At 43.2% G+C, this 26,071-nt stretch overlaps 1 protein-coding gene across 1 annotated transcript; it reads right to left on the reverse strand.

Moving 5' to 3' along the window:
* Positions 1-225: 225 nt before the first annotated feature.
* On the reverse strand, positions 226-3,220 carry AMER3 (APC membrane recruitment protein 3). Its single transcript, XM_009984538.2, is given in 2 exon segments — positions 226-298; positions 300-3,220. Coding segments are annotated over 2 exon segments (2,994 nt in total).
* Between the last annotated feature and the right edge of the window lie 22,851 nt (positions 3,221-26,071).

Raw genomic sequence — 26,071 nt, forward strand, 5'->3', positions numbered from 1 at the left:
ATGTAGCCCCTGATTTAGAGAATTGTGTAATTTAAATTCTGATTATTCTTACCTACCATGCTAAAGTGAAGATTAAGAACAACGAAACCAGAAAACTGAGGAACCCTGAGTATGTATTAGACTCCACTGCCATATGTGTCACTCTGTGGAAAGGGAACAGGTGTTACTTGTTTCACTTTTAATTTCAGGCTTCCCATAAGCACTCACCTTCTCAATGCAGGTGTGTTACTGGTGGTTCCTCCCTGTCACTGCTGTGTCTGGGGTCGCTGCCTCTGGGTGAGGGGACAGAGGGGTCCCTGCACGGGGTCTCTGCATCATGCCAGGGCCCTGGGCTGCGCTGCTTGGTCTCCTTAGGCTGCAGCGAGTCAGCTGGAGAGATGGTGGTGCTGTATGAAGCTTGTGAAAAAGTTGCAGGTATGTCTGAGCAGACAGAGTTAAAGAGAGGTAAAAATGTTGGTCTACTAAGAGTTGTGGCAGGGGTAGAGTCACTTGGACTGAGATCAAATGCAAAGTCTTTTAAATAGGAGAGCGCTTGATCGTTTAGCTGGGCATATTCAAAATTGATCGTGCTTCTAGTGACCTCATCTAGGATTTTTGCTCTATTTTTTTTGTCTTCAGAGCAAGTTTGCTCCCCATTTTGCTTCAAGTGATACAGACTGCTGGATTGGAAACTTGTCTCATAGTTGTATTGGTTTGTGCTAGGAATACTGGAGTATTCTGGATTTTGGGCAATGCAATTGCATTCATTTTGCAGCAATAACTTGTTTTTGTACTGAGACATCTTACGAATGATATTATTCATTTCATTCCCAATGCATTTGTCTTCCGGGTGCTTGTTTTCATAGCTGATTTTTAATGATGCCACTTGTGTTACACAGTGCTCTACGAGCTGCACTATGTTAGTGCTGCTCTGTGTTGGTGTGGGGCTAATGTAGCTCTGGAAGCGTCTGAGAGTAAGAGGCTGCAGTGGTTTGTCACAGGAAATAGAGAGCGAGTGATACATTGGTTTATTTCTGTCCTCCCTCTCGAGAGGATCCAGGAGTGAGGTTGCAGCAGTCTTGTAGGAGTAACATGATTCTACTTCGTGATTATCATCTAACAAAGAGTTTTCAGAGCTCTGGGAGCCAACCTTTCTGTTCACCTCTTCTGGCAGTGGGTTTTTATCTCCGGGTGTCTCACGTCCTCCTGAAATTGTCGCCTTCTCATTCTCAGTTGAAGATGTCTGCAGATTGTCTCCATTAGCCTGTGATTGTGGTGCATAACTTGATGCTATGGTGGTTTCCACAGTCTCAGGTGCTATACATGAATGGTTTTGGTGACTCCTTTCCCTTCCTTGGAAATCCAAATTAGATGTGTTAGGACAAGAGTCCAGGCTGGGGTCTCTTTCAGCAACGTTTACTGAAGAGGTCTGGGTTGCATGTTTGCTTTCATCCAAAGACACATGTAGGTTAAATGTATACGATTCTTCCTTTATTGGTTTCTCCTGCTCAGCCTCTGTGCTCACTTTCTGGTCTGAACTGGGACTGGGTGGGATTGATGAATCGTTAGACTTTTCTGGCAGTGATTGAGGACTCTGAAGAGAGTCAGGGGAGGAAACAAGTCCCGAGTGTTTTCTCAGCCAGTTTATTATCCCCATGGTCAATGAAAGCTCAGTATCGCAGAGCTTTAGCAAACATTCTTTGCCTTTCCATGTGCTGTGGAAAAAACCCTGGCTGATAATGTCTAGAGCTGGTTGGGAAGCCATGTTCTCCTCAGCTCCAACATGAAAGCTGTAAATGGACAAAGGGATTTCAATGGCTTGTTCTGAAGTGCTCTCAGATGTGCACAAGTCATCATCCAGGACTGGGTTTATTTTGACTTCGTTTGGGTCATAGAAGAGCTCATAAAGGGCATCTCCACTGTAGCTGTCTCTTGGAAATCTACCTGGGACACCAGGGGTCTGAGCTTCCTTCATTTCATCATCTTGTCCAGGAGAGAATGAATCATAGTAGCCTTCATCACTTGTGGATGTAGACTCCTGGTTGTCACTTTTTGGTGTTCCTGTTTCTGTGGAGCTCTCTTTGGAATTGTCACCATCTTTATCAGGTGACACTTGAGGGTCTGTCACAGATGCAACAGCCTGGTTTCTAGCCTTTTCCACATCAGGATCAGGTATCTTCAGTAACTTCTTATCAAACAGAGCACTCTGATGTAGCCTCACTGATTTGTTGATGTTGTCCCAAAACTTTGCAAATTCAACAGTCTCATTCTGGCCAGGAGAGGCCAGCTGCTCCACACCCCCTTGGAAAGAGCCCATGACAGGGCTGTCTTTGTGCTTGCTTCGTCTCAGCAGAATTTCTTTGCTGTTCTCCAGCTCCAGGTGAGCAGAGCTCTCATCAGCAAAGATTTCCCCACAGCCAGTGAGGGAGTCAAAGCTTTTCAGGGAGGCGACATCTTCACACAGGGTGTTGCAGCAGTCGTAGGAAGAGTCAGACTGCAGTTCACTGTCTGAGCAGTCTTGTGACAAGCAATCAGCTGCAAATGTTTCTCTGGTTTTGAAAAGATACTTTCCAAGACGCCCAGACAACTCACTCTTGCAGCCTGGAGAGGACAGATTCTTGTCCTTCTCAACCAGGAACGTGAGGCCGTCTGGTTTATTTTTTTTTATATGAAATATATCTCTGAGCCCTTTCTTAGATCTCTTGAGGGAAATCCTCTTCCTGGGAATGGTTTTTGCTACAGCTGGTACAAAAGGCATCTGCGGCACAAAGTTCCTGTAATCGATCATCTGACTGCTGCATGCAGACTGGCTGGGGCTGACCACACACTCTTTCTTACTGCTGGAGCTGGACATCCCCGAAAAGCTGATGCTATTGACAAGTCGCCCCTTACCCTTTCCAGCGAAACCTTCCTCACAAGCCCTGCTGCTGGGGCTGCTCTGCTCTGTTTTGTCTGCCTCAGTAACGCAGTCATGGGTTTTACTCTTCCTTACAAGTTTGTAGGAGGACTCGGATGATTTTTCCAGGCTGTTGTCATTCCTTGCTGCTCTGGTAGAAAGTCTGTAGTTCTTGTGCGTGGCCAAACATGCCAGCTGGACTTCAGCTACACTTTGGTTTCTCTCCAGAGCTGCCTTTTTGTCTTTCCCCACATCGTCTCTGTCAATAGGAACTGTGTGCACTGGTGGCACTTTCTCATGTTGCGCACTGGATTTTATGAAGGTCTTTCCTCTCTTGAGCTCCATACTGCTTCCTCACATCTGTTTCTGTAAAGAAAAGAGCAGAATAAAAATATTGTGAGGTTGGTGGCTGGCACTTGTAACCTTTGAAAACAACTGGAGAACAAAGGGACAGATATTAAGCATTACACAATCAGTTTTGTTTGTCACCAGAAATTTCCATCACGGAGTCACAGTATTGCATGAGAAGCAGATCAAGTGAAGTGGAAGGTATGCTGGCAATGGCTGGAAGATCCAGCAAGGAGAAGACAGTACAAATTATGAGTTGGTAGCTGAGGCTCAGAGAACGTTCTGTCTGTTAGAAGTGAGGGGGTTTGGATTTAGGATTATGACTGTAGGGTGGCTTTTAACAAGATGGGGGTCCTTTTCTGACAGTAGAAGAGGCATCAATGAAAAGCTGTGCCTGAGAAACTTTAACATGCAAGTGTGTGTAGTTCATAAATCTGCACCTTTGAGGAGGATGAAGAGCTTAAGGTGGGAAATCTTCTGAGAAAATGGATTGAACATTTGACATGTGATGCTCACTTTAATATTAAAATAACCCTTACCTGTGAATAGAAAATCCATAAACCTTGGTACTACCCTGGGAAGCATGCTGAAACTGAATTACTGTTTTTGCTTCCTCCTGAGCTTAATATATAATTTTCTGCTCTACCACTTTTACTGTAAAAAGTCAAAAATGCCACATTGAAAATCAGTTAATTATGACAGAAGTGTCGTTTCTGATTTACAGAGACCACTGTCGTACACTGAGCCTTGCCACATTGAATCTGCATTGTGCATTGATTAGCTATTTCTAAAAATCCTCTACTACCCGTATCAATACCAATTTTTGTCTCTGCCTATGTGGTTTAGTATTGAATCTGGTTTAGGTTTTCATACATCTAAATAGTCATTAATTATTTTAGCCATGTTTCATGTTTCCAGCAGTTATTTCATGGACACATCTGATCCTTTCCTGCCTTATATCAACTTGAACATTGAGTAATTCAATGGACTTACATGGTGGTAGGTTAGGGAAGAAGCAAGCGCTTCCTAAAAGCTGTTAGAGAAGCCAGATATTTACTGGATGAGAAGCAGGACAAAACCTCCAAGTTCAGTTCTTGAAAGAATGTGCTTGGATCTTTCCTTAATGAGACCTCAGTTAATTATTTACCTTGTTTTGAATTGTTTAGGCATAACTAAAACCACTTAGAGCCATTGAACTCTACAACACACAGCAAACACCACAGTGCTGTCTCTGCGCTCCTTGACAGACCATATGTAACAGCTCTGATGAAATGAAAAGTTACCAATACTCTGGAGAGAACAGTCTCAAATCAGATGTGTGGATCCAGACCTGCACCCAGTACAAAGACAGCCAGGGAGATTTTAAATTCAGCACCAAGCCTGGCCTTTGTACACTCTTAAAGTACAACTCAAAGCAGTCTTTAGTTTATCTTGAACTATAACAGCTCTCTGTAGCCTCCACAGGCTTTCCAGTTGCCAGGGCTTGCTGGGAACAGCAACACTGACACACCTCACAAGATACAAGTCTGTATATCTGGGAGTTGTGTCACCTGCAGCACTTCTCCAGCAGGCAGATCAGTGACAGCCTGTTTCTCAGAGAAACTGCAAATTAGCAGGTGATTAGCAATATTTACGACTAAATGTAGGTCAATGACAAAAGTCAGAAAACAGAAGTGTGAATATTCGACATCAGGAGTATGGATGCTGTGGAAAACGTGGTGGGTGGTGATAGATGGGCGTCTATCTGTATGATTGAGATGTTGGCACACTTATTTGTGTTTGGGGCTGCATGTGACTGTTGCAGAGCATTCTCAATGAAAGCCAGTAAACATTTTACTACACTGTCAGGTATCTGGAGTTCACTGATGCTGCAGGAAACTTGTTTTGCATATTTAGAAATAGGTCACTGGGACATGATTGCACTCTGCTTCTGAAAAGCAAGGTGTGATTGAGAAGAAATTCAATGCGCAGAACTCCAGCAGAGCTGTGAAAACGATCGGAAGCAGCTGACACTACACCAGTTATTAACATCCCCAAAATAAAGTGTCTGACATCTCAGTCCTTTGCAATTGCAGAAGTAGGTACTGTGTCCCTGTGGGAAGTCCTGCTTCTGAGAAGCTCCTTAAAGGTCTGTGACATTGCAAACGCTAGCATTATAACAATGTTATGTAGGACTCTTTGAAGTCCTACAGCTCTTTCTGTGCATTCTGGGTATTAAGGAAGGGTCATTTTTGTAGGAAATTGCATACTTGGAAAGTTTTTCTGTAGATGCAGTAAAAAAGCTTTTAGAGGTGGATTTGTTTTATTGTCAAGTATGAAACTTATTAAAGCTAAGAATTCAGGACGTCATTAGATAATCTTTTGAATAAAGAAATCTTTGATCTGAATTGCATCTCCTTGATAAGAAACACAATGGACTACCGGTTTGATAACTGGGTCTGGAAACTTCAAGGATCGTTCTTCTGTCGCTTTTGTTTGGGTTTTGGTTTTTGGTTTTGTTTTTTTTTTTATAGATTAGATCAACAGTTTTAACATAAAAGCCCAAATGGCCTGAATAACATCTGTCCTGAAAATATACATAGTATAATAATGTAAAGTACACTGATGGTAGCCTATGCTACCTTTTCAGTTTCCTCTGATGAGGAAAAAAGTAAGTTAAGTGTTGGGGTTTTTGTGGGTTTTTTTAAAATATCTGCTACACATATAATCACCAACTTTGTATTCTGATCGTTTAATGTCTATATTTAATCCCATATATTCTTTTTCTCATTTTTCCCCCAGGATTCATGCCAGACTAATTAGTATCTAGTTCATTGTATCATCTTGCTTATCCTGTTTTAACACTGACACAGCTTCGGGAATAATCTTCTCCATTGAAAATGTTACTAAAAATGAACACTAAGAAAGGGAAGATCTCCTCAGTCAACTCTTTGAGGGCTCTTAAGGGCAGACTACCAGAGTCTGCAGATTTTTAAAAAATATTGGCTTGGGTGCTGTTTTGTAACATCCCATACTATGAGTTCCTTTTCATATGATATAAATTATCAATGAGCTTTTTCCAAATATGGAACAGAAATATTTATGTGATGCTGCTCTCTTTTATATCTATTAACACTTATAACACTTTTGGTTGTAGTGGACTGTACCATGATAAGTTATTTTTTCTTTTCTCTCTGCGGGGACACAAGTTATATCTCTAACCCCAAAAGCTGTGAAGTTAGAAACAGATTAAAGTGCTTTAAGGGAAAGCTACCCTCCAGTGGTTATGTAAAGCTAATCAAAATTCTTTGAAAAATTATTCTAGGCATTTAAAAACCGGTACAACTTCTCTGGGATTTCTTGACCCACCTGCTCAGCTACACTATTGTCTGTCTCTGCTCCTTTTAAATTATTCTCCTTTAGACTTAACTTGCAGTATATCTCTTCTTCCACAGGGATAAAGGGTATATGACAGACTGATTTCCACCTGTGCAGACGAAATATATCTTGCAATTAAAAATCACTGTACCGAACAGAAACCTGTGGAAACTAGCAGTCAATCTACTAAGGCTAGGTTACTCTGTTTTCAACAGGCTCTGGATGTTTTCTTTGTTAATATTACTTGACCTCTTTTTTAATATCTGTGAAATTACTTATGGAATATGTTCAAATAGAGGCGGACATTCTTGAATCTTATACTGGGCTACAGTTTAACTGTCATTGATCTTAGATCCAGCAGTGTTGAGACTTCCCATCTACAGTAAACTACTCTTATCTGTCTTGATCATACCAGCTGCTCACTTCTAGGATTTCGCAAGTGTCTAAGCAGGTGATTCGATCTGGATTTTGGGCTTATATTATAATGGATATAAGGTTTTGGTTTAAATCTGGTTAATATTGCTCATAAAATGCAGAGATACTTCGTGCTCTAGCATATACCATGTGTGCAGGGTGTCTGACAGCCTTTTCATAAAAAGAGAAGGTTTTACTGTGTCTGTGATTCATCAAAAAGTAAGATAAAGTTTTAGAATGGGAAGGTGAACACATTCCTGGGGGCTGAGGAGACTTGGGTTTAGAACAGTAAAAGCAGTTGGTTGTAGTTCTAGGTTATGAAGTCTGAACAAGACCAAGTTAAGTAACTGTTCTGGTTAATAAGAGCCATATTCAGATGACCTGAATTCTACCTAAGTCCAGGTAAACAGACAAGGAGCTCAAAAAGGGGTGGAGCTGGACTGGATATTTATTAGAAAGCAGGAGGAAGATGGGTGGAAGCAGGAGGCGAACTGTCCAAATATTGCCTCTGTCACGTGGGTCAGAGAGGTAAGGGGTCACACTTGCCTCTACCCATGGCCCCCAAAGCTTTCTGCCAGGCTGAGCTGTCTACACTTTTCCCTTTCTGGAGGAATAGAGGAAGACTTGCTTTGTTTTTTAGACTGGTGTCAAAGTTATCTTATATCCCACTACCTTATCTCACAGTGGAAACGTTGGTTTAGATTATCTTCAAAGAAAAGTAAAATAGATTGGGCTTTAATGTGTCAGTAGCTAAAATAGCGGTCCTCTTGGATGGGACTCTAGGAAGATCATCCTACTGGGAAGGCAGAAGTATCCATGCAACCTCATGCAAGTGAGGTTGCATGGATAGAAATAGTAGTACTATGAAGAGGAAATTTAGATAAACTCTCTGGCTTCGGCAGGTTTGGCTCAAAACTACTTTTGCTGAAGTAGGAGAAAATATAATTAGGTTCATTTATTTCAAAACCTTATCAGCTGTCTGGCTTGGACACTCTTACTTGCTTTTTTGACATGTAGTTTATGTATAATTGTCTCTCTTGGAGATAGAAATAAGCCAAATTCAGAGTACAGTCGTTGTGCAGGGGAGATAGGAGTGCTCTTTCTGCTTCTTTACATTTTGATCATTCTTAAAATTGGAAGGTTGTGGGGATGGTAGCTTGCTGTCCCTTGCTAAGCAGAATTCTACATGCCACTTGGAGTCTTAATTTCACCTCTCTCCAAGAGTTTTCCTTTTATTAAATGAAAGAGTTGATAAACATTGCATACTCTCTTAGGTTTTTTAATTTAAGAAGAAGGAAAGATCTCTGTTTGGACTGCTTTTATGTTTTAGGATACAAGTCTGGAATGAGTCCAAACTTGCTTTTCCACAAGTGGCTTCATATCAATCAGGTTTAAGATCCTGAGAATCAGAGTTACCTTTGAAAATGTTACCCCTGCTTTCCAAACAAAAATGGTAACATAATTAAATATCCTGAAAACTTATGTCTGGTTTGGCAATTTGAACACGTATTACACTTACAGTGGATGCACTTTAAAATGAAATGTTTTTTAAAATATTTCTTGAGAAATTGTGTAATGGGAAAGGGAAAAAGAACGGAGTGCTCTGGGAGGCTCTCCCTTCTTATGCCTGGCTAACCTCGGGGGGATTTTTGCTGCGCACCAGTTGGAAGTCCTAAAATGTGAGAACAAGCAAGCAAGAGATGGTGAGAACCACAGCTACTTTTAAAATCAGTGGACAATAATAATTTTAAATGCTTAGGATCTAATCAATTAGCAATGCAGAAAGAACAGCTGGTGCTCCCATGTAGGGAAAGGAGGGGGAGGGGGGGTATTTTTGGAATAAGACTGTTTACTTATGGTCAAAAACCTTAAGTCTGTCTCAGAAGAGAAAAGTTAATAATGGAAATACTTACTAATAATCATGACCATATATTCCATTCTGTTAATTTGATTTTTAATTACAAAACAATAAAATGCTTCCTTGCTAGAGGGAAGTGATATCCTGTCTGCAGTTACTGTAACACCGTTTCTAGTAAGCAAATAAACACAACAGTTCTTATGGTGAAAACCAAAGAGGATTTTAAAGCAGGGCTCATCTTCTCGCTTAAACTGATTACCCTGCTAGTATCTCATCTCCATTAAAAAAAACAGAGAAGAACAGGGTGGGAAGGATGGAGGATGTAATCACAGTCGTGATTCAGGAAACAGAAGAATGTTTATTTTTAAAGACTCCTGTGTGACACACAAACCTGCATTGAGATCATGCCTCTTGCTAGGAGTACTCCTCTCATCATCGTTAGTGGCTGTATCTCATCATTCCCCTTAATCATTTGTCTCTCTTGGGTAACCCAGGATGCCTAATTATTTGCATGTACATTTAGGTCAGGCAATGGCTTTCTCAGGAAGAACCAGCAAAAAGCACATCGGTGTGTTTTTCTTCAACCTTAATTCCACTGAGCACACAAAGTAAAATCTTATACTTCCCAGCAGAATGCTGGAAGGATGTGTAGTTAAATGCTTAATCTTATTAGCGATGTGCTATAGGGGAGCCTGAGCCTTCCTTTAAGCCCTGCCAACTGTTCCGTGGAGCTCAGGATTTTTCATAGTAAAATTAACCACGTTTCTACTCCCAGCATACTGTCCAGCTGTGTGCTGACAGGAGGCATCCCGGGGGAACAGCAGCACCCACTGCATCCTCCAGCCCCGTGTGGGGCGTGCAGAGGGAGGCTGAGACCATGACAAAAGGAGGCTCCTTCTCTGACAAAACCTCTGCACCCCTCACTCGCTTTTCTTCTATACCTGGGGCTGAAAGAAATGTAACTGCTTGAAATGTTCTAATGACACCATTTAAAAACATGACATAAACTCCTGCACAGGGAGCTATCGAATCATCGCTCTATTGCTGGGAGAAGGCAGCTGAGCCGAGATTCCTGCTGTGTACCTGCGAAGGAAACAGGGTATTTTTTATTTGCCCTGACCAGCAGCCTGTCGGTACCAGACAGCAAAGTGTTAATGCTGTCAGCTTTGGCTGCTTTCAGTAATTTATTGCTTTAAAAGGAGATAGGATGTGCATTTATAGAAATATAGGCACACACTTGTCAGATGTGTGGAAAAGTAAGTAAAAAGCAATGCTCCAAAGACAAGCAGTCATCCCGAAACAATAGTCCCTCGGAGTCGCTGTGAGTGTCAGAGCAAAGGAAATGCCATTGCACCAGAGCAGACAATAAGGCAGATCACAAAAATCCTACTCACCATGTTTTATCACTGAGCAGAAATCCTCTGTCTCCTAGCCTTGCTACTGAGGCTGATCTTTATCCAGAGGCTCCTGTGATGCTTTTCAGATTCTGAGGGGCTGGACCACTGCTGCTCTCCACTGTTACTCTCCACCCCCTGTCTTTTCCTCCTCCTCCTTCCTTCATCCCCACCCCCTCATTCCTCCTGCTTGTAGCTTTTTCGTACCTTACATAGATTCTAGGCTTCCACATGCAGCTTGATTTAGGAAAGATGCTTATTTCAGCCATCTGCTTCATGCTGTGGAAATGCCTCCATCGCTAAGGAATAAAAGCCCAGAAGGTAAAGCTAGAGAGTCCTGAGCCAGCATTTTGGTTCCTTTCTAGACGCGTGCTTATTAAATAGGGAGGAACACATCCAAATTACTTTCATTTCTCAAATGATTTATTTTTGTTTGTTTCTGACTGAGATTCAAGAAAAGCAGATCTAACATGTTCTTAGGTTAGTGAGATGCTTCACTGTGCAATGTATGCAGAGTTTTGGTCTGTGCCGCCCTTTGTAGGGCTTTTGTTACTGCTGAAGTTAGAGGGGACTTCATGTGAGAGCAAAGTGGTGTAAGGGGAGACAGTGAACATTGCTGCTGCCCAGTTAGAGTGCCTGGTGTTAGCCTCGTATTGCCTTCGACAAACACGATTTATCGAGTTCTCCTTACAATCGGTCTAACTTCTGCTTCAGCGTGCAGTGAAGTCAGCATCTGATGTTACAACATCATTCTTTGTTATATAGGTAAGTTTTACTACCATCGCAAACAACAGAGCTTTAATTTCATAAAAGTGTAAATCTGGCATCCTTTCCCCAGCCCTCTCCCCATGAAGGGCTTCCAACTTGATTGTATCTTGATTGTCCCTCTCCATTAACTCTTCTGAGTCCTTTACATCACTCTCTGACACCCCTTGCCTTCTCCTTCCTGCTCGTTGAAACACCTCTGTTGGGGGCATGAGAGGAGCCTCTTAAAAGCAAAAGTGTACGGTGAGAAGTGGTGGCTTAATCCACTTTGACAGCTCTCCTGTGAGCTGTAGGCCAGGGTGACGCCGTAGTTTGTGTACAGACTGGCATTATTGCGGGCAGTTTACCCCTCCGATGTAGGGGCTGACATCACGGTTGCTCCAAGGTAGTGAACAGGCAGCTCTCAGATTGAATGAGACAGAGCAAGTTCAGACAGGTCCAGTCTGGGCAGGTATGTAGAAAATCCTCAAGCTCAGTATGAACTGAAGATGAGTGTTCCCTCACAGCTGGAGCAGGTGCATCGGTCAGAGAGCTGAGCTCTTCTGTGCCCACATGACAGCACAAAGGGAGCAAAAGCCTTTACCTGCTACCTGTTCTCATCTTCCCTTTCACAGTGTGCTTTAGCTGAACATTGGAGATGGGGGAGGGAAGGAGCTCAAACTTTTGTGCTGTCTAAGCTTCTAAAGCTGAAAAATCAGACAGTTAGCCTTGAAGGAGGCAGAACAGAGTGCTCCTGCTCTGAGTACTGGCCAGTAAGCCACTCAGGTGTCCCTGATGGTAGAAAGTGGAAAGTTACCTCCTGGAAAACACCCGGGTTCAGTCCAACCTGCAACAAGTAGAAAGCCCTTATGTGACATCACCAAAAGAGTGGTGGGAGGAAAGAACAGGCTGTGGGTGAATCCTAGTTGCTTTAGCAAATAGATTAAGACCGATCATGAGAGAAAATACACTAATTAGAAATAGATTTGATGTTTTTTATTTTACATTAAGTCTTTTTACTAATATAGGAGGAAGCCTTTCTTCATGATGGGTGTATGAAACTACCAAGTTTTCAGGTAATATATCCTTGCTCTGCAGTGATGTTGGTTTTGAGAACCTCCACTTTGTGCACTCTATTTTGGAAAGAAGGAGCCTTTAAAACTTTGGTGTTACTTTGAGCAAAGAACTCCAAGGCTTGTAAGAAATGCTGATGGACATGAGAGTCAGTCAGAGGTCACTTCCGGTGCTGACTCGAGGCTGATGGCTAGTGTAGGTAGTGTCTGAGCAAACCTAGCAAAACTAGTTTATATTTTTTGTTTGAAAATCATTCATGCACACAATTTCTGCGCCGTGTTTCTGAATTCTGAAGTGTAGGCATTAAAGGTAAGGGTTCATCAGAAAAGACGTACCCCAACATGCCATGCGAAGAAGGAAGTAAGCAACAGAGAGCACTTAAAATCATATTTGAAGCCTACTTCATGTTCAACTCAAGCACAATAAGACAAGCCATCCTCAAGGATTTAGAGAAGAGAATCTGGCCAAGGAGGAGCTCTTAGCTCCAGTAGTGTTTCAGGTCATTCACATATCTGTCTCTAGGACAGTCTGTTGCTGCTCCTCAGAAACTGGGAAAGCTCTCGTATAGACATCCCTATTTCTAACAAATGGAACCTGTTGTCCCTTTGCTGGAGGGGTTAGAGGAAATCACTCTAGACCTGGATGGGATACCCAAGTCCGTTCGTGGTGACTCAGATAAAGCAGCTCCCGTGATGAAAGAACCCCAGGTTTTAGGATGTTTACTTTAGGACGTCCATATGGACAAACATTTCCATCTTTAGGGCTTTTTATTTCCCTTCATCAAGGGAAGTGGTTGAATCTGTTGCCCATCCATAGCCATAGCTATCCATGGCCACAGCCATCCATAGCCATAGCCTGCGTTGGTCTAAATGACAATCTCATTGCATGCAGTGGTAAATGCACAGTATACTGAATAGCAGCTGAACCATGGTAGCCCTTATGCATTGCAATAGAGCTTTTTTTCCTTCCTAAATAGTTCTTAACTCATAGTTCCCTGAACTATCCTTTTCTGCTATTGCTTCACTTCAGGCTACTTCACTGTGGCTGTTGATCAGCTCGGTTCGAAAGGTTTTTTCTTGGATAATCTAATCATCCTGTCTGATTAATTCAGTCTGTCCAGAACTGTTTTGGGCATCAGTGGGCATAAAAGGGAAGGGAAATCAGAAAACTGTAAATGAGGGGCACATGGAACAGCTGCCATCTGTTTAGCAGAAGCACACAGCCCTTGGCATGGGGAGTGAGAAGAGGGCCCTTGAGAGAAGAGGGACTAAGGAGCATACAGTCCCTGACATGGCAAGGGCAGGGCAGCAGGAATCCTTGGTATCTAATGAGGAGGACAGGGGAAAGGAGGAGGAAAAGCCACATAAGGGGCAGTATGAAAACACAGGGAGGGAGTCTTTAGATGAAGCAGGCCCAGCTTGCCAGAACTGGGAAGCCTGTATCACCAGTGTGGGTAGCAAATGTTTGCATTGAGTGATTGAACACAACTATTAGCACGAGAAACTCACAAAAAGCAAACTAAACTGTTTTTTAGTTTTTTTGTCATGGTAGAATGTAGCAGATTCTTTAATCCCGAGACCCAGAACAAAACCATTTGCTGAGGTGGCTTTATTTGTTTCCAAGGAATTACTTACAGAATGAATTTGACCCAGTCTATTTCCTGCCAGTGAACTAATGAGGAGTCTGACATCCTCAATCCAGTTGAGCTTTCTGCTAACATCAGCTGAAACTTAATTATTCATGGATTCTTTCAGTATTTCTTGGTTTTGCATGTCGTAGAGAATTGGTAATGGGATATGGAGCTTTTTCTCTCCAGATTGGTAGCAGAAGACTGCCCTAGGTTGAAGGGAACAATCTTTGCTACTTATCTGACTGCTTCCCAGGGCTTACATTAAGTTAATTGCTACTCTCTTCTCTGTTACTCGGTGAGCTAATGTCTGCTGCGAAACTTAGCATTGTGAATTGCTGTTAGTAACATTGGTACTTAGCAAAAGAAATAGAAAGATTTTTATCCACCAATTTCTGTAAATGTATTCCACCTCAACATCTTCTGCCTGTCTTCCCTGTGAGGCACTGCTGTTGCCATATTTGCTGCCAAGGGAACGAGGTGGAACAGGTAGGGTTGCAAGAGCCCCCTTTCAGTACTGGTATTAAAAAGCCTGGCTGCCCTGCCTGCCAGCCAGCCCAGGGGTGCCAATGTGATGCCCTGGAGGGCCGGGAGGAGAGCTGAGTGCCTCCAGGAGGAGACTGGTCCTGTTCTCAGTGTTGCTGTTCTGGGAACTGTGGATGACTGATTGTGAACTGCTTGTTGCCTCGAAGGAGAATGAAAAGCGATTTTGAGAAAAAACAAAATGATAAGGACATTTATCCAGCTGCTCATGTTAGAATAGTGGCTGCCCTTAAACTTTAAAAAGCTGTCAGGTAATAAACGCTTACCTGTAACATCGATGTGGGAAAAATAAGCTGCATTAAACGCTATGTAGAACTACTTCAGAAGAATTGTTTCACCAAATCATGAAGATATCCAAGGCTCTAGAGAAGAGAGACAACACCTGGGAGGGACATGGCACGTCAGTGTCCCGACTACAGAAATGTTTAAATACATGTTTCCAAGGCACGTATTCAGAAGTTTTTCCATTTCAGATTTGCCTGTGTGTCATAGGCGTCTGTTCAGATGAGGCAAGAATACCTCCAGCTTATTGAACTGCTACTGTCATTAACAGAGGCTCCTTGTCTCTAAGGCAAAATAATCATTCAGCGTAAAGCATGAGGTATGGTAAAATGTGCTGTTCCACGGATATCCCAGTACAATATCCATACTCAGCTTCTGCTGAAGGAGATGCTAGTGTGATGACTTCAGGGAAAGTTATAGGAAATTTTTAATGACTGCTTGGTATGACTTGGTTTCCCTGCTTAATTTTATGTTGTTCTCTGCCTCAGTACATACGACTAAGTGTTCTGAAGGCTTTGTTAAAGGCTCGGTCAGGAAAACGAGAAAGAGATACAGATGGAAGTAGCCATAGCTACACAGCTTCAAATAACAGAGACAGACCATGAGTGAGGGAGAAACTATTTCAGTGGCTCTAATGGGATAGTCTTTCAAACACTAAAGCTGGGATTAAAGGAGGGCTAAACCCAAAAAGATCTAGATAAGAGAGAAGTGAGTAATTAGATAAAGTGAGGGTGAGCACAAATGCACAGCAGGCTCAGATCTACATGCACAACACAGACGGGGGTACTGAGCTGTGCACAGGACGGGCTGCTGCTCCCACCTCTGCCGTTTACTCTTTGTATGCTTTCATTTTGTATCTGTCTCAGAGGGAAAATAAATCTGTGTTTCACAGATACGCTGGCTTGGTCACACGTCAGATAATATACTTGTCACAGGATCTTGCAAAGCAGTCCTCATGAGTGGTATGGGGGCCGTGAACCAGATCACAAATCCTTTTCTGAAAGGAGAAACCTCTTGGCTGAGCATGTAGTTGGTGGGACCTTGATGGAAAAGAGCACTACGACCAGTTGGCAAACTGTGACAAGCAGCACCTTGCTGTACGTAAAATCCCATTTAGCTGCCAGTCGGTATTTAAAAACAGGCAAAGAGAAGAACATTTGGAAGATGAATGAAAAGTGAAGCCTTTGAAATCACCAGCAGAGCAGTTGGTAACAATGCAGTTAGAAATGCTTATAGTCGATTTACTCCATCGAACATACATTTTGGAAACAAATCTGTGTGTTGGATTTACATTGTTGATGGCAATGTCACAGTCAAATTTCATTTTAAAGTGGCAAGTTGTACATCTTGGAAGGGAATAAAATACTGGCTTTAAATGCAGCTTGCTAGCAGACCTAGAGATAATGTTTGGGAGTGTTTCTTTCACTTGTTCTCCTGCCTCATGAGTGCTAGGTGGTAGTGGCTAACTCCAGAAGCTTACTGCCTGCTGCTGCCTTGACTGCCATCACAGCTGGAAGGTAAAACCTCTGGCCATGTTCTTTGAAGTCATTAAATGATATTTGTGGTAGGAACACGGTATTACAAACAAGGTTCTTATGGTAGTGAAATACAACCTTTAATATATTTTTGCAGTTACAGTAAATAAAGCAGTAAAACTGAAAGAACTCAGCTTCTGACAGAGTGCTCCACTAATGTATCATGAGTATTGACATGCCAAGGACATCATTTGGTTTGCAGCTACACTAATTGCCAGCAGGTTTTAAAATACAGTATTTTATGGGTCTTCTAGCTGGCAGGCTATTTAGAGAGGGGTGATTTGTTGAGCACTATTCTCTGGGCTTTATCCTTTCATGGCTTTGGCTGTTACCATAGCTCTGCAGCAAAACAGTCTCTCTCAGCTGTGTGATTTTTCACAGAAGGGTTATTAACGTTTCTAAGCTAGCTGATATGCCTAGGCAATACTCAAGCACATTAAACTGTTACAGATTTTTCTTATGAATGTGCAGTAGCCATTTTCCAACCAGTAGCTGAGTGCCAGTGCAAGCCAGGGTGGTGTGGTGGCGGGGAGACCAGAACAGAGTGTTGGAGGACAGAATGCTGGGAGCTGAGCTCAGCTGGGGCTGCACAAGTGGTGCTGTGTTACAATAGAGTAGATGCTGTGCTCTTTGTTGCTGTGTGTGGAGGGGGGTCGTAAGCCTGTGAAATAGGTCACCTTCATTTGGGAAATGAGGATTCAGGAATGATTCTTGAGCTTTAATACAGAGACAGTGATTTCTCGCCTTGCAAATGCACTGCTACCACCTGCACTTCTGAAAAGGACTAGGGTTTTTTTGATACCTCTGTTTCTAGGTACCTAGTTTGAAACACCTTACAGGGAGTCTAACTAGTCTTGAAAATCAGACACCTCAAGGTGCTTCAAAGTCCTTGATATGTTGGGATTTTACTGTGGGGAAACAAAAAAAAACCACAGACAAACAAAAGCAGCAGGAGACTGATGAGTTTGCAGAATTTGAGTGGAAGGTATATGAAAGAGTATGAAGTGGGGAGTGCTGCTGACTGCATGGTCATAGCTACGTAGTCAGTCATCTGGAGCTTGAAAGTGTTTCAAAGGGCCTGGTCCATTCAGATCTAACAGAGTGGTATCCCAAAATAGACAGAAGCCAACCACAAAATGAGTTAACATCTTCCTCAGCTCATTAAATGAGTTGCCCAGTCAAGAATGAAGCCTGGACTCACACATAGGTACGTGTGTTGTCACAGAAATGGTATGAGAATGACAGAGGGATGGGGACCTCGATTTCCTCATTTGTTGCTTTAGCCTGAAGTTTTTTGTACAAGAAATATTGCTGTATTTCCTCATGCTGTGTAGGCCAGGGGGTCCGTGATGGACACCCTGCAAATCAGTCACAGGAGTGCCAGTACCACTGGTTGGAGCTGGAGAAGGCAGATTTCTCTGCGTTTGTCTCTTTCTTGTTACAGATGTTTCCCCTGATGCCAGCATGGATCAAACCTGGATTAATTTGCTCCAGATTGAGAAGCATTACCCCAGTAATTAGAAATTACCTAAAATGATGAGGTGGTGCAATACCTAGGTAGTGGAAGAGCCCAGGTAATAGGCAGCAAAACACGAGTCAGGGAGGAGGCTAGCTCTTAAGTGCTGTGGTCCTCTTCCCACAGGCGCTGCTGCCGGCGGTGGTGAGGGAGGAGTGGGCAGGCAGGTGAGCAGGAGTCACCCGCTTTCCCCGCAGTGGCTCCTGGGTGAGTGTGTGTGCCCAGTGCCTGGCACAATGCTCCCGAGACACCCTGATCAGGGCTCTTAGGTTCTCTGATAATAATACTGTTTTCCCTGTCCCATAAAGATCTTAACACCTAAGCAGGTATTTGAAGTTCTGAATTTCTTGCCTGATCTACCTGATGCGTGCTGCTGTTTCCACCCGAAATGCCTGACGTATTTCTGATTATCGAGGTGCCTGTCACATCCCTTCAAGTGTTCGAGGGTGTGGGAGGGGCAGATCAGCAATGTGTGTTTTATTTCAGAGTTCTCATCTTTGGCTGTTCGTAGGAGGACAAAAGCCTTCCGTGGAGATGATATGCCTGTCAGACTATGGCAATCATCAGCACTTTCTGTGAGGACAGGGAGACCACATTCACCGCTGAAGGAAACGGGCATAATGACGCTGTGTTTTAGCACCCCAGCAACAGACGATTGTCCGTGATCCAGCACCCCCATTCAGAGCTGTGAGTAATGTACTGGTGACAGCCCAGCTGTGCGGGGACATGGCCCAGGACAGGAGGCAGGGGAAGGGGAGCACAGTTGCTGCATCTACAGCTGGGGCCTCGGTGCTGTGAGGGACCTGCCTGGGGCTGGTGCTGCAGCAAGAGGCCAGAGAGCAGCTCTGGGGTCTCTTTTGACCTCTCCTTGGTTTGTGGGCAGTGCATATCCAGCACACTCGTGCAATGAAAAAAGAGAAGTAGAGTCAAAAGAAGCCAGGAAGAATAGCTCTTGTTTAATAAGCACTTGAAATATTTCTGAAGAGAAAAAGTGTTTAGGAAAATGTGAGGATTTACAGTTCCCATTGATGTTTTGGGCTTTTTCCTTTTGCTGGTTGAATTAGGCATAATTTGTATTAGTATATTAAGTATTGTGCTTATAAGAGATGTGCTTGTTGGTTAGAGAACAGTCCAAACTACACTCTCAAACACTACATATTCTTATTTAATATATTTAATATAACTGTGTTTTAATTTGCTTCATAATAAAGAAGAAATAAGTATCCAAAGTCAGCCTTCATGGAGCGAAGTAATTGGTTGCACACTCTTAAAGCATTTTCAAGAGAAAAAATTTTATAACAATATTGTAACTTGTTTTTAGCTTAATTTTCAAATCAGCAAGATTTATGAAATCTTGTTGTTTGTACCTGCCTACTTGTCCCTGCCTTTGAATAACTTCTACACCTATTAGACACGTTTATCCTAACTTGAGATAGTGAGAGAGCTCTCAGAAAATATTGCCTTTTTTAAAAGGTTTCATGAAACTAGGTGGCAAGCTAGCAGAGACGGACCATATGAGTACCTCCACTGGGGAAAAAAGGCTGGAAAAAAATCTGCTTTTATTGCAAATCAAAAAAGCAGCATTGCAAGCAGGTAAACATGTTAGATACCAAAAGCAGTTAATCAACAACAGATTACAAGATCCCAGAAAAGCAGGTTTTATTTCAGTGCTTGAACTATTTACTTTGTATGTAAACCAGTGGCAGGAAAAAAAGAAAAAGCCAGTTAAGCAGCAATGGTTTATCAGCTTTAATGCAGTAGTAAATAAAACATGAGAAAATGGTGAAAACCTGAATATGAGAGATTTTTCCATACTTTTTCGAAATCCTAGTTGTTTTCCAGAATTGCAGTAACTCTACAACTGCTGTAAAACCCACTTCTCACCCTCCTCACTGCACAGATGGGTATCTGGGTGGATTAATCTGAACGTCTCTGAAGCGACTCCAGCGTTTTCTGAGTTACCACAGTCATTTGACCAGAGAATCTTGCTCAGAACACTCGATATTTCTGTGGAAAAAAAAATACCGAGTATCAGCCGGCACAGGTATCTGATTAATTCACTCAAATACCAGAGCTACAGTGTTATGTATACACTAATGCCTTCTGCACAGTATGCTACCTGATAGTGTCCCTGGGTCTTTTTTGAACTTGTATTAACAAGAACAAAAACCTGAAAGTAGAGGTTTAGGGTTTTTTTGTTGTTTCCTTTTTTTTTTTTAATAGGAAAGCTTCAGTCATTAGTCAAAGCTAATAGTCATTAGTCAAAGGAACTTAATTTTAGGAAACGCACACTTTGTTGCAAAGGATCCTGCAGCAAGACAGGCTTGATTTCTTGTTCCAAAGGCTCTCCTGTGAATGCTGTAGTGTCTCCGCAGGGAAGCCTTTCGTCTGAAAAGAAAAGCTCGTAAAATGCCTTTCATAGCCGTTAACAGGTGAAGATGCCTTTGTTCAGTGTTGTAAAATACTACCTGTATTTGGGCTGTTGTTGCAAACAAAGAGGCTTTCCACTAGATGGCCCTCCACATCAAACATTGAATATGTTCCCGTGTACACGTGGAAACAATTTCTTCGCTTCGAGTTTCACTTTAAGCTTTGTCAACAAACTTTCTATCCCATGATTCATGTAAGCCAAACTCAAGTCTTCTCCAATCCTGAAACTGGGCAGCCCGATTCCTGCAACCCAATACCTGCATTAAAATACTTTGTCTGGTTTTACTGTCAACCCGTACTCAGAATACATATGCTTAAAATCCCACCTTCTCACGTATGGGAGCTAGATAAGTGGCTGTTAGATGTTCTTTTCATCCACGTATAACAAATTGACATGTGAGACAAAGATTGCGAGGTTGTCATGCATGTTCATGAACAAAAGAGAAAGCAATGACATTTCAGCATTGTCATTTGTCTTGTTGCACCTGTTCTGCTTAAAATTTTTACATCTGGCAGGGTCTCCTAAGGGGGAGAAAAAACTTTCAGGGGATGTAAAATGACATTACTCTATTAGCGTTTAAAGAATTGCATTAATCAACCTCAGCTTTGGCTTTGGTTGAGGATTTTTGAGAGAGATCCCTTCCGATTATTCTGCCTATGACAAGCCAAGAGGAGGCCATTTTTTAGGTCTTTTCCTTGGAAGTGTGGCAGTGAGTACTTCCTTGTATTTGTTCCTCCAGGTCACTGCTGTTTGTCCAAATTACATCTTCCAGCACTTCTTGCATTTTGCCGATGCTGCCTAGCGTTAAATTGCTGGGTGCTTGACACAAGTCTCATCTTCCTGCCATGAGCTCCCTGTAGGTAAACTTCTTTCGCATATGGCTCTTTCCAGTGCTAGTTATTCTCAAAGGATGACTCACACACCAGTAGTGGTACACAACGGCTCCAGAGCTTTATAAGTGAACCTGATGGTGGATGCATAGCAGAGACTGCGTCTAATTCTGCCGGTGTGCAGGTGCTTACAAAGGGAGTTTCACCAAGCAGCTGACCAGGAGTTAATGCGAAACAGGTCGCTGCTGCTAACTTGATGCTTTGTGCACAAATGGCAACTCACAGCACCTGTAGGAACCACACGACAATTTAAGAGATGGAAACAGGTCTGAGGAAGAGACTGAGACCAAGGGTAAGGTGTTGCTGAGATTGGGTGTGGTTTAGGTTGTGGTAAGGAAGGGGTTGGGGACTAGGTTTATGGGTTGGAGAGTGCAATAAAAGGACAGGATAGAAGGATTTTTTTTGTCCTGCCTCAGTACCGTGCATGTAGCCCATTGCAGAGGTGGATGCTATTGCTGTCCTCTCAGTCACTGCTGCTAATAACGATATCCCAGCTAAGCAGGTTTCGAAATGTCTGTACTGAAACAAAAGCAAAAGTCTTCCTTCTCATTTTGTGAAGTGACCCACAGACTTTGGGTCTTAAACTGCTGCAAGGTATGAAATAGGCTCAGGACAATTTGAAGTAATGAGTTGCTTGGCAGGAAAAGGGCAAACAATGGTGTGGGGTACTAACAACTGATACTGGTAATAAGTAAATCAAAACTGTCACTAATAAGGTACGTGTAAGGGGCATTCATCAAGCAACACACACAGGAGTTAAAAAGTTGAAATTAAGTGGTAATGACCATGAAAAACAAAATAAGAAAATATATCTTAAAGTGCCCTTTTGTGAGTAGGCAAGAACTGGTGCACTCACTGGGGACGAAGTGCAGCAAGGTAACAAGAACGCGACTGAATATTGCCGTGGGCGCCCTGGTGAGTGCTCTTTGTTTCACTGTGCTGCCTTCATGGGTCTGGAATCGGTTTTCCTTGCTGAGAAGGGTGGTGTTGCTAAATGGTATTATGATAACATAATGAGAAATCAGAGCAGCTAAGTCTTGACAAGGCATCCAGCTCGAGTTAATTAAAATAGAGAAGTCATACCATGGTGCCAAGGGAAATAGTAAAAGCACAGATGGGGAGATTTGATTGCTTACTGAGGATTAGTGTGGTTAGTGCAGAGGTCTGAAAAGGACAAAGGGACAATCTGGACAACCTCAAGGCTGGAACCAGAAGCTGAGAAGAGATGTGAGTATGTGTATTGCAGATAAAACAATTTTAAGGGTCACTACTGATGTGAATTTGTGAAGCAAAAGGCAAGCTTTTGGGTTAACACAAATTTTTTGTAATTATAGAAGTTGAGTCTGAGAAAAAGGGTGCCTGTGCCTGTACGCAGTCATGGCTCAGCCACAAAAATGGTCAGAGAGATGGAGCATTTCTCCTGTGAAGACAGGCTGAGAGATTTGGGGTTTTTCAGCCTGAGGTTGTCCAGATTGTCCTTATAGCAGCCTTTCAGTACTTAAAGGGGTCCTATGAGAAAGATGGGGACAAACATTTTTAGCAGGGCCTGTTGCAACAGAACAAGGGGTAATGCAACTAAAATTAGGGTTTTAAACTAAAAGAGGGTAGATTTAGACTAGATATAAGGAAGAAATATTCTACAATGAGGGTGATGAAACACCGGAATGGGTTGCCCAGAGATGTGTCAGATGCCCTATCCCTGGAAACATTCAAGGTCAGATTGAAGGGGGCTCTGAGCAACATGATCTGTTTGCCACAGCAGGGTTGGACTAAATGACCTTTAAAAGTCCTTTCCAACCCAAACCATTATATGGTTCTATCATAAATGTAATTATGCTCATACTGTGGTAGAGGCAAGCACAGGCCAGATCTGTTTAACAAAAGATTATCCTGAGTGAAACTGTTCCCAGTCCAAGCCAGGCTGGCCCATCCTTTTCAATGTTACAAGGTAGATGTGGTTCAAAGTGCACTTCAACATGCCAAGTGAGTCTTGGAGGTGCCAGTCACAACTCTGCTGGGATCTGGTTGCCAGAACCTGTCTGCTCTGGCCTGGAGGGGAAAAAAAATGCATGTGGCTTGGGATGTGGCTTTTCTGTGCTGCTCACAGCAGCTGTAATCCCCTAATGTCTGGTCCCTGCAAAAGATCATAGTGCAGAAACATAAGTAGGTCAGGTGAAGGTGTCTTCCATGTTCTGTTTGGCCTAAGAGCCCAGCACAAACTGACTTAGATGGCCATAATCTCTCCTCTGCACATCCTCTCATATTGGGCTTAATTCCTGTGTGGATTTGGAGACATGGTACATAGGCTTATTGCATTTGTTGCTGTCTTCACTCGGACTGCATGGGGACACGAGAGGCCTGGGCTGATCGGCTCTTAGGACAGGATTGTACAGAACAGCCCTAGCCTGCATCCCACCACACCCCCCTAAAAAACCCCCACCCAACCAAGTAAAAGCTCAGAGAGAGCATGTGCACTCTTTCCCTGAGAAGAGGAAAGGGATTGTCTGGAGGCAGAAGGGGGAAATTCCAGAGCAGATGAAAATGGAGAAAAATTTCCAGATTAGGAAGGGTCCTTAGAAAAATAAATAAGGTGCCTGAGTATAGGAAAATGTTTCTTCCCACTTTTCAGCAAGCCAGATGCTGCCTAACCTCTGATGGGCTCTCTGTCAGGTTAGGGATCTTAGAGTGCCTCAAAAAAGAGTCCAGGGTGCTTGTGCCTAAGGCTACAAAGTGAGCTGAAAACCAGCACAGTCCATTACTTAGTAGTTCGGATCTGCTTTTGTTGGGCATCTTGCTAGAAGTCAGTCCTGATTATGCGTAAATTGTCAGAGAAGCTTGCCATTTATAGCATGCTAAAGCCAGAAAGGACAGTCTGAAGGGTGGGTAGGAAGAGCTGATCCTCCTCCAGTATTTACAAAAACAAATACCTTCTTATATGTCTGTATCCCTGCAGACACCCTGTGAGGCTCCAAGGACCCTATCAAGAGTCTGACAAAGAGGGAGTTAACCCACTGCAAGCTGTTCCCTGACATGTTGAAAGGCTTTGCTTGGTGGGGGCAAAGTCCCCAAGCTGGTGTTTATTGATGGCTCATCATGGGACAGACGTGTCTCTATTTGGGGAACAGGAAGGGTGGGCCTGGGAATCTTGCCAGCAAGCAGCTTGAGGTGTAGCCTTGAGGGCCTTTACCTTCCTCTGGTCTGTCCTTACATGCTGTTTCTCTCACTTTAGGGCCGAGGTCACTGCTTCTGTAATGTTTTTAGCAAAATGTCAAGGTGAGACATTTGCTGTGAAACCAATTGTAGACCACGTGGCAGGCAGCTCCTGTGTCAGCCCAAGCAGGCAGCAGGAGTTCAAGGATATTTGGTTGATATGAAAAGCCTGTGCTACTGGTGGTGCAGATTTGAGGCTACAGGAGCAGAGGGGCTTCCCCTTATGCTGACTCCTCAGCTTCTCAGGCTGCTGACAGCAGAAACAGCCTTAGGTGTGTGGTTGCTTTGACTAAAAGTGCAGCTCAGTGGTGTGTATCAGAAACAGTCTCACACAGAGCGCTGACAGGAGCTGAAATGGTTCACAAATAGACAGTGTAGGAGACTTTCAGGACAGATAGCTGAGGATGAAACATGGCATTGCCCGTCTCATTTTCGCCATCACTTCAATCTGCAACAGCAGGCAGGAGAGAGAAATAAGTAGAGAGACAGTCTCAGCTCAGAAATTAATGCAGAAGGATTTGGCATGATACTTGGCAGGAATGAAGAGACACAAGTGGCAGGGGTTGAGATGGTGTCCTGGGGGAGAGCACACATAATTCCACAGCTGCTGTGGTAGAGCTGTAGCTGGCACTCATGTACCAGCGCTGGTTTGAATACAGCTCGGGCAAGATCCAAAAGCAAGAGAATATTGTGGGCTTCCCAGGGAAGCCAAGTGTTTGAAAGGGGAAGGAGTCATGGGGCAGCTGGTATTGGGGTGACCACCACAAGATCCAATGGAGGTAGCGCTTCCAGGAATGGGAGCTGCCCAGGGGTGCGTGCCCCTCAGCTGCCTCAGAGCATCCCTGAGGGACTCCAGGGAGGGACGGTGCAATTCTGATCTGGTTCAACTCACAGCTCGTTAGAATGACTCGTTAAAATGGATTGCTAATTCATTTAAGTTTTCTTCCTGTATATGTTGTCTTGCAGCTTTTTTGTCTATAACATTTTTTTGCATCTTTATATTCCTCTTAGTTGCTGTGAGTTGCGCTGGGCTGGCACTGAAATGTTTTCTTTGGAGCAAGAAACTGCTGCTTCATGGGAGGAAAAAACAGCTCAATTAAAAGGACCTAGGAATTCCTAGGAAAATGCTAAGAATGGGTTAGAAAAATTGTTTCTAGTAGCCCCCAGTAGCTGTAAATATAATGAACTCTTACAGGACAGATATTGCCTGTGGATAGCTGAGCTATATCTGAGCTGCCCGGTGGCAGTTTGCAGCTGGGTACTGTGAAGGTAGGTAGTGCTGCTTACGACAGCACAGAGAGACTGAAAAGGGAGTGTGATATGTTGGCCCTGAACCAAGACTCGGGAGATGAAGCTCTAATTTCTGGCTCTGCCACTGCTTTTCAGTATGATTTGTGTTAAACTACTGCAAATGCATCTGGCCTCCGTTCTTCATCAGGTATCATTGTACCTTTGTTCACAGAGCCTTTGTTGGCTCTAGGTGCTGCTGAGGACAATAGCAAAGGAAAAGAGAGGACGTATATTCGCTGGTGTTCCTCATGCACATCCTTTAATGAGCTGGAATTTAGACTGGAGAAGAAACAAATAATTAAACTAGAAATAAAATTGTCTGTGTTTAGCGGAGATCTCAGCTTGTTGGCTGCCTTCAGCAATGTTCTCTCCATGCCTCAATCTCTCCCTGTCATGAGCTGTAACTCTGCCAGTTTGGTGAGAAGTTCTGGGCATATCAGGGGGTGACATGCCCTCTGCCTGGTGCCTGTGGAGGTCACCAGGATGGTGAGATCGATGTGGGCTTATGTAAAGCAAACTGGTAGTCTTGCCTAAAAAAAAAAGATAATGTCTCTTTTCTTTACAAGTTCAGAGCATTTGTGTTCCAACATTTATGCTCCTCCTCCCTCCCTAACATTTCTTTCCTGCCATGAAGACTGAATCTCCTGTGTGAGAGGACAGGGTATTGCTATGGAAATGAGTGG

This window comes from Tauraco erythrolophus, chromosome 11 (assembly GCF_009769465.1).
Source record: "Tauraco erythrolophus isolate bTauEry1 chromosome 11, bTauEry1.pri, whole genome shotgun sequence".
Lineage (NCBI taxonomy): Eukaryota > Metazoa > Chordata > Aves > Musophagiformes > Musophagidae > Tauraco > Tauraco erythrolophus.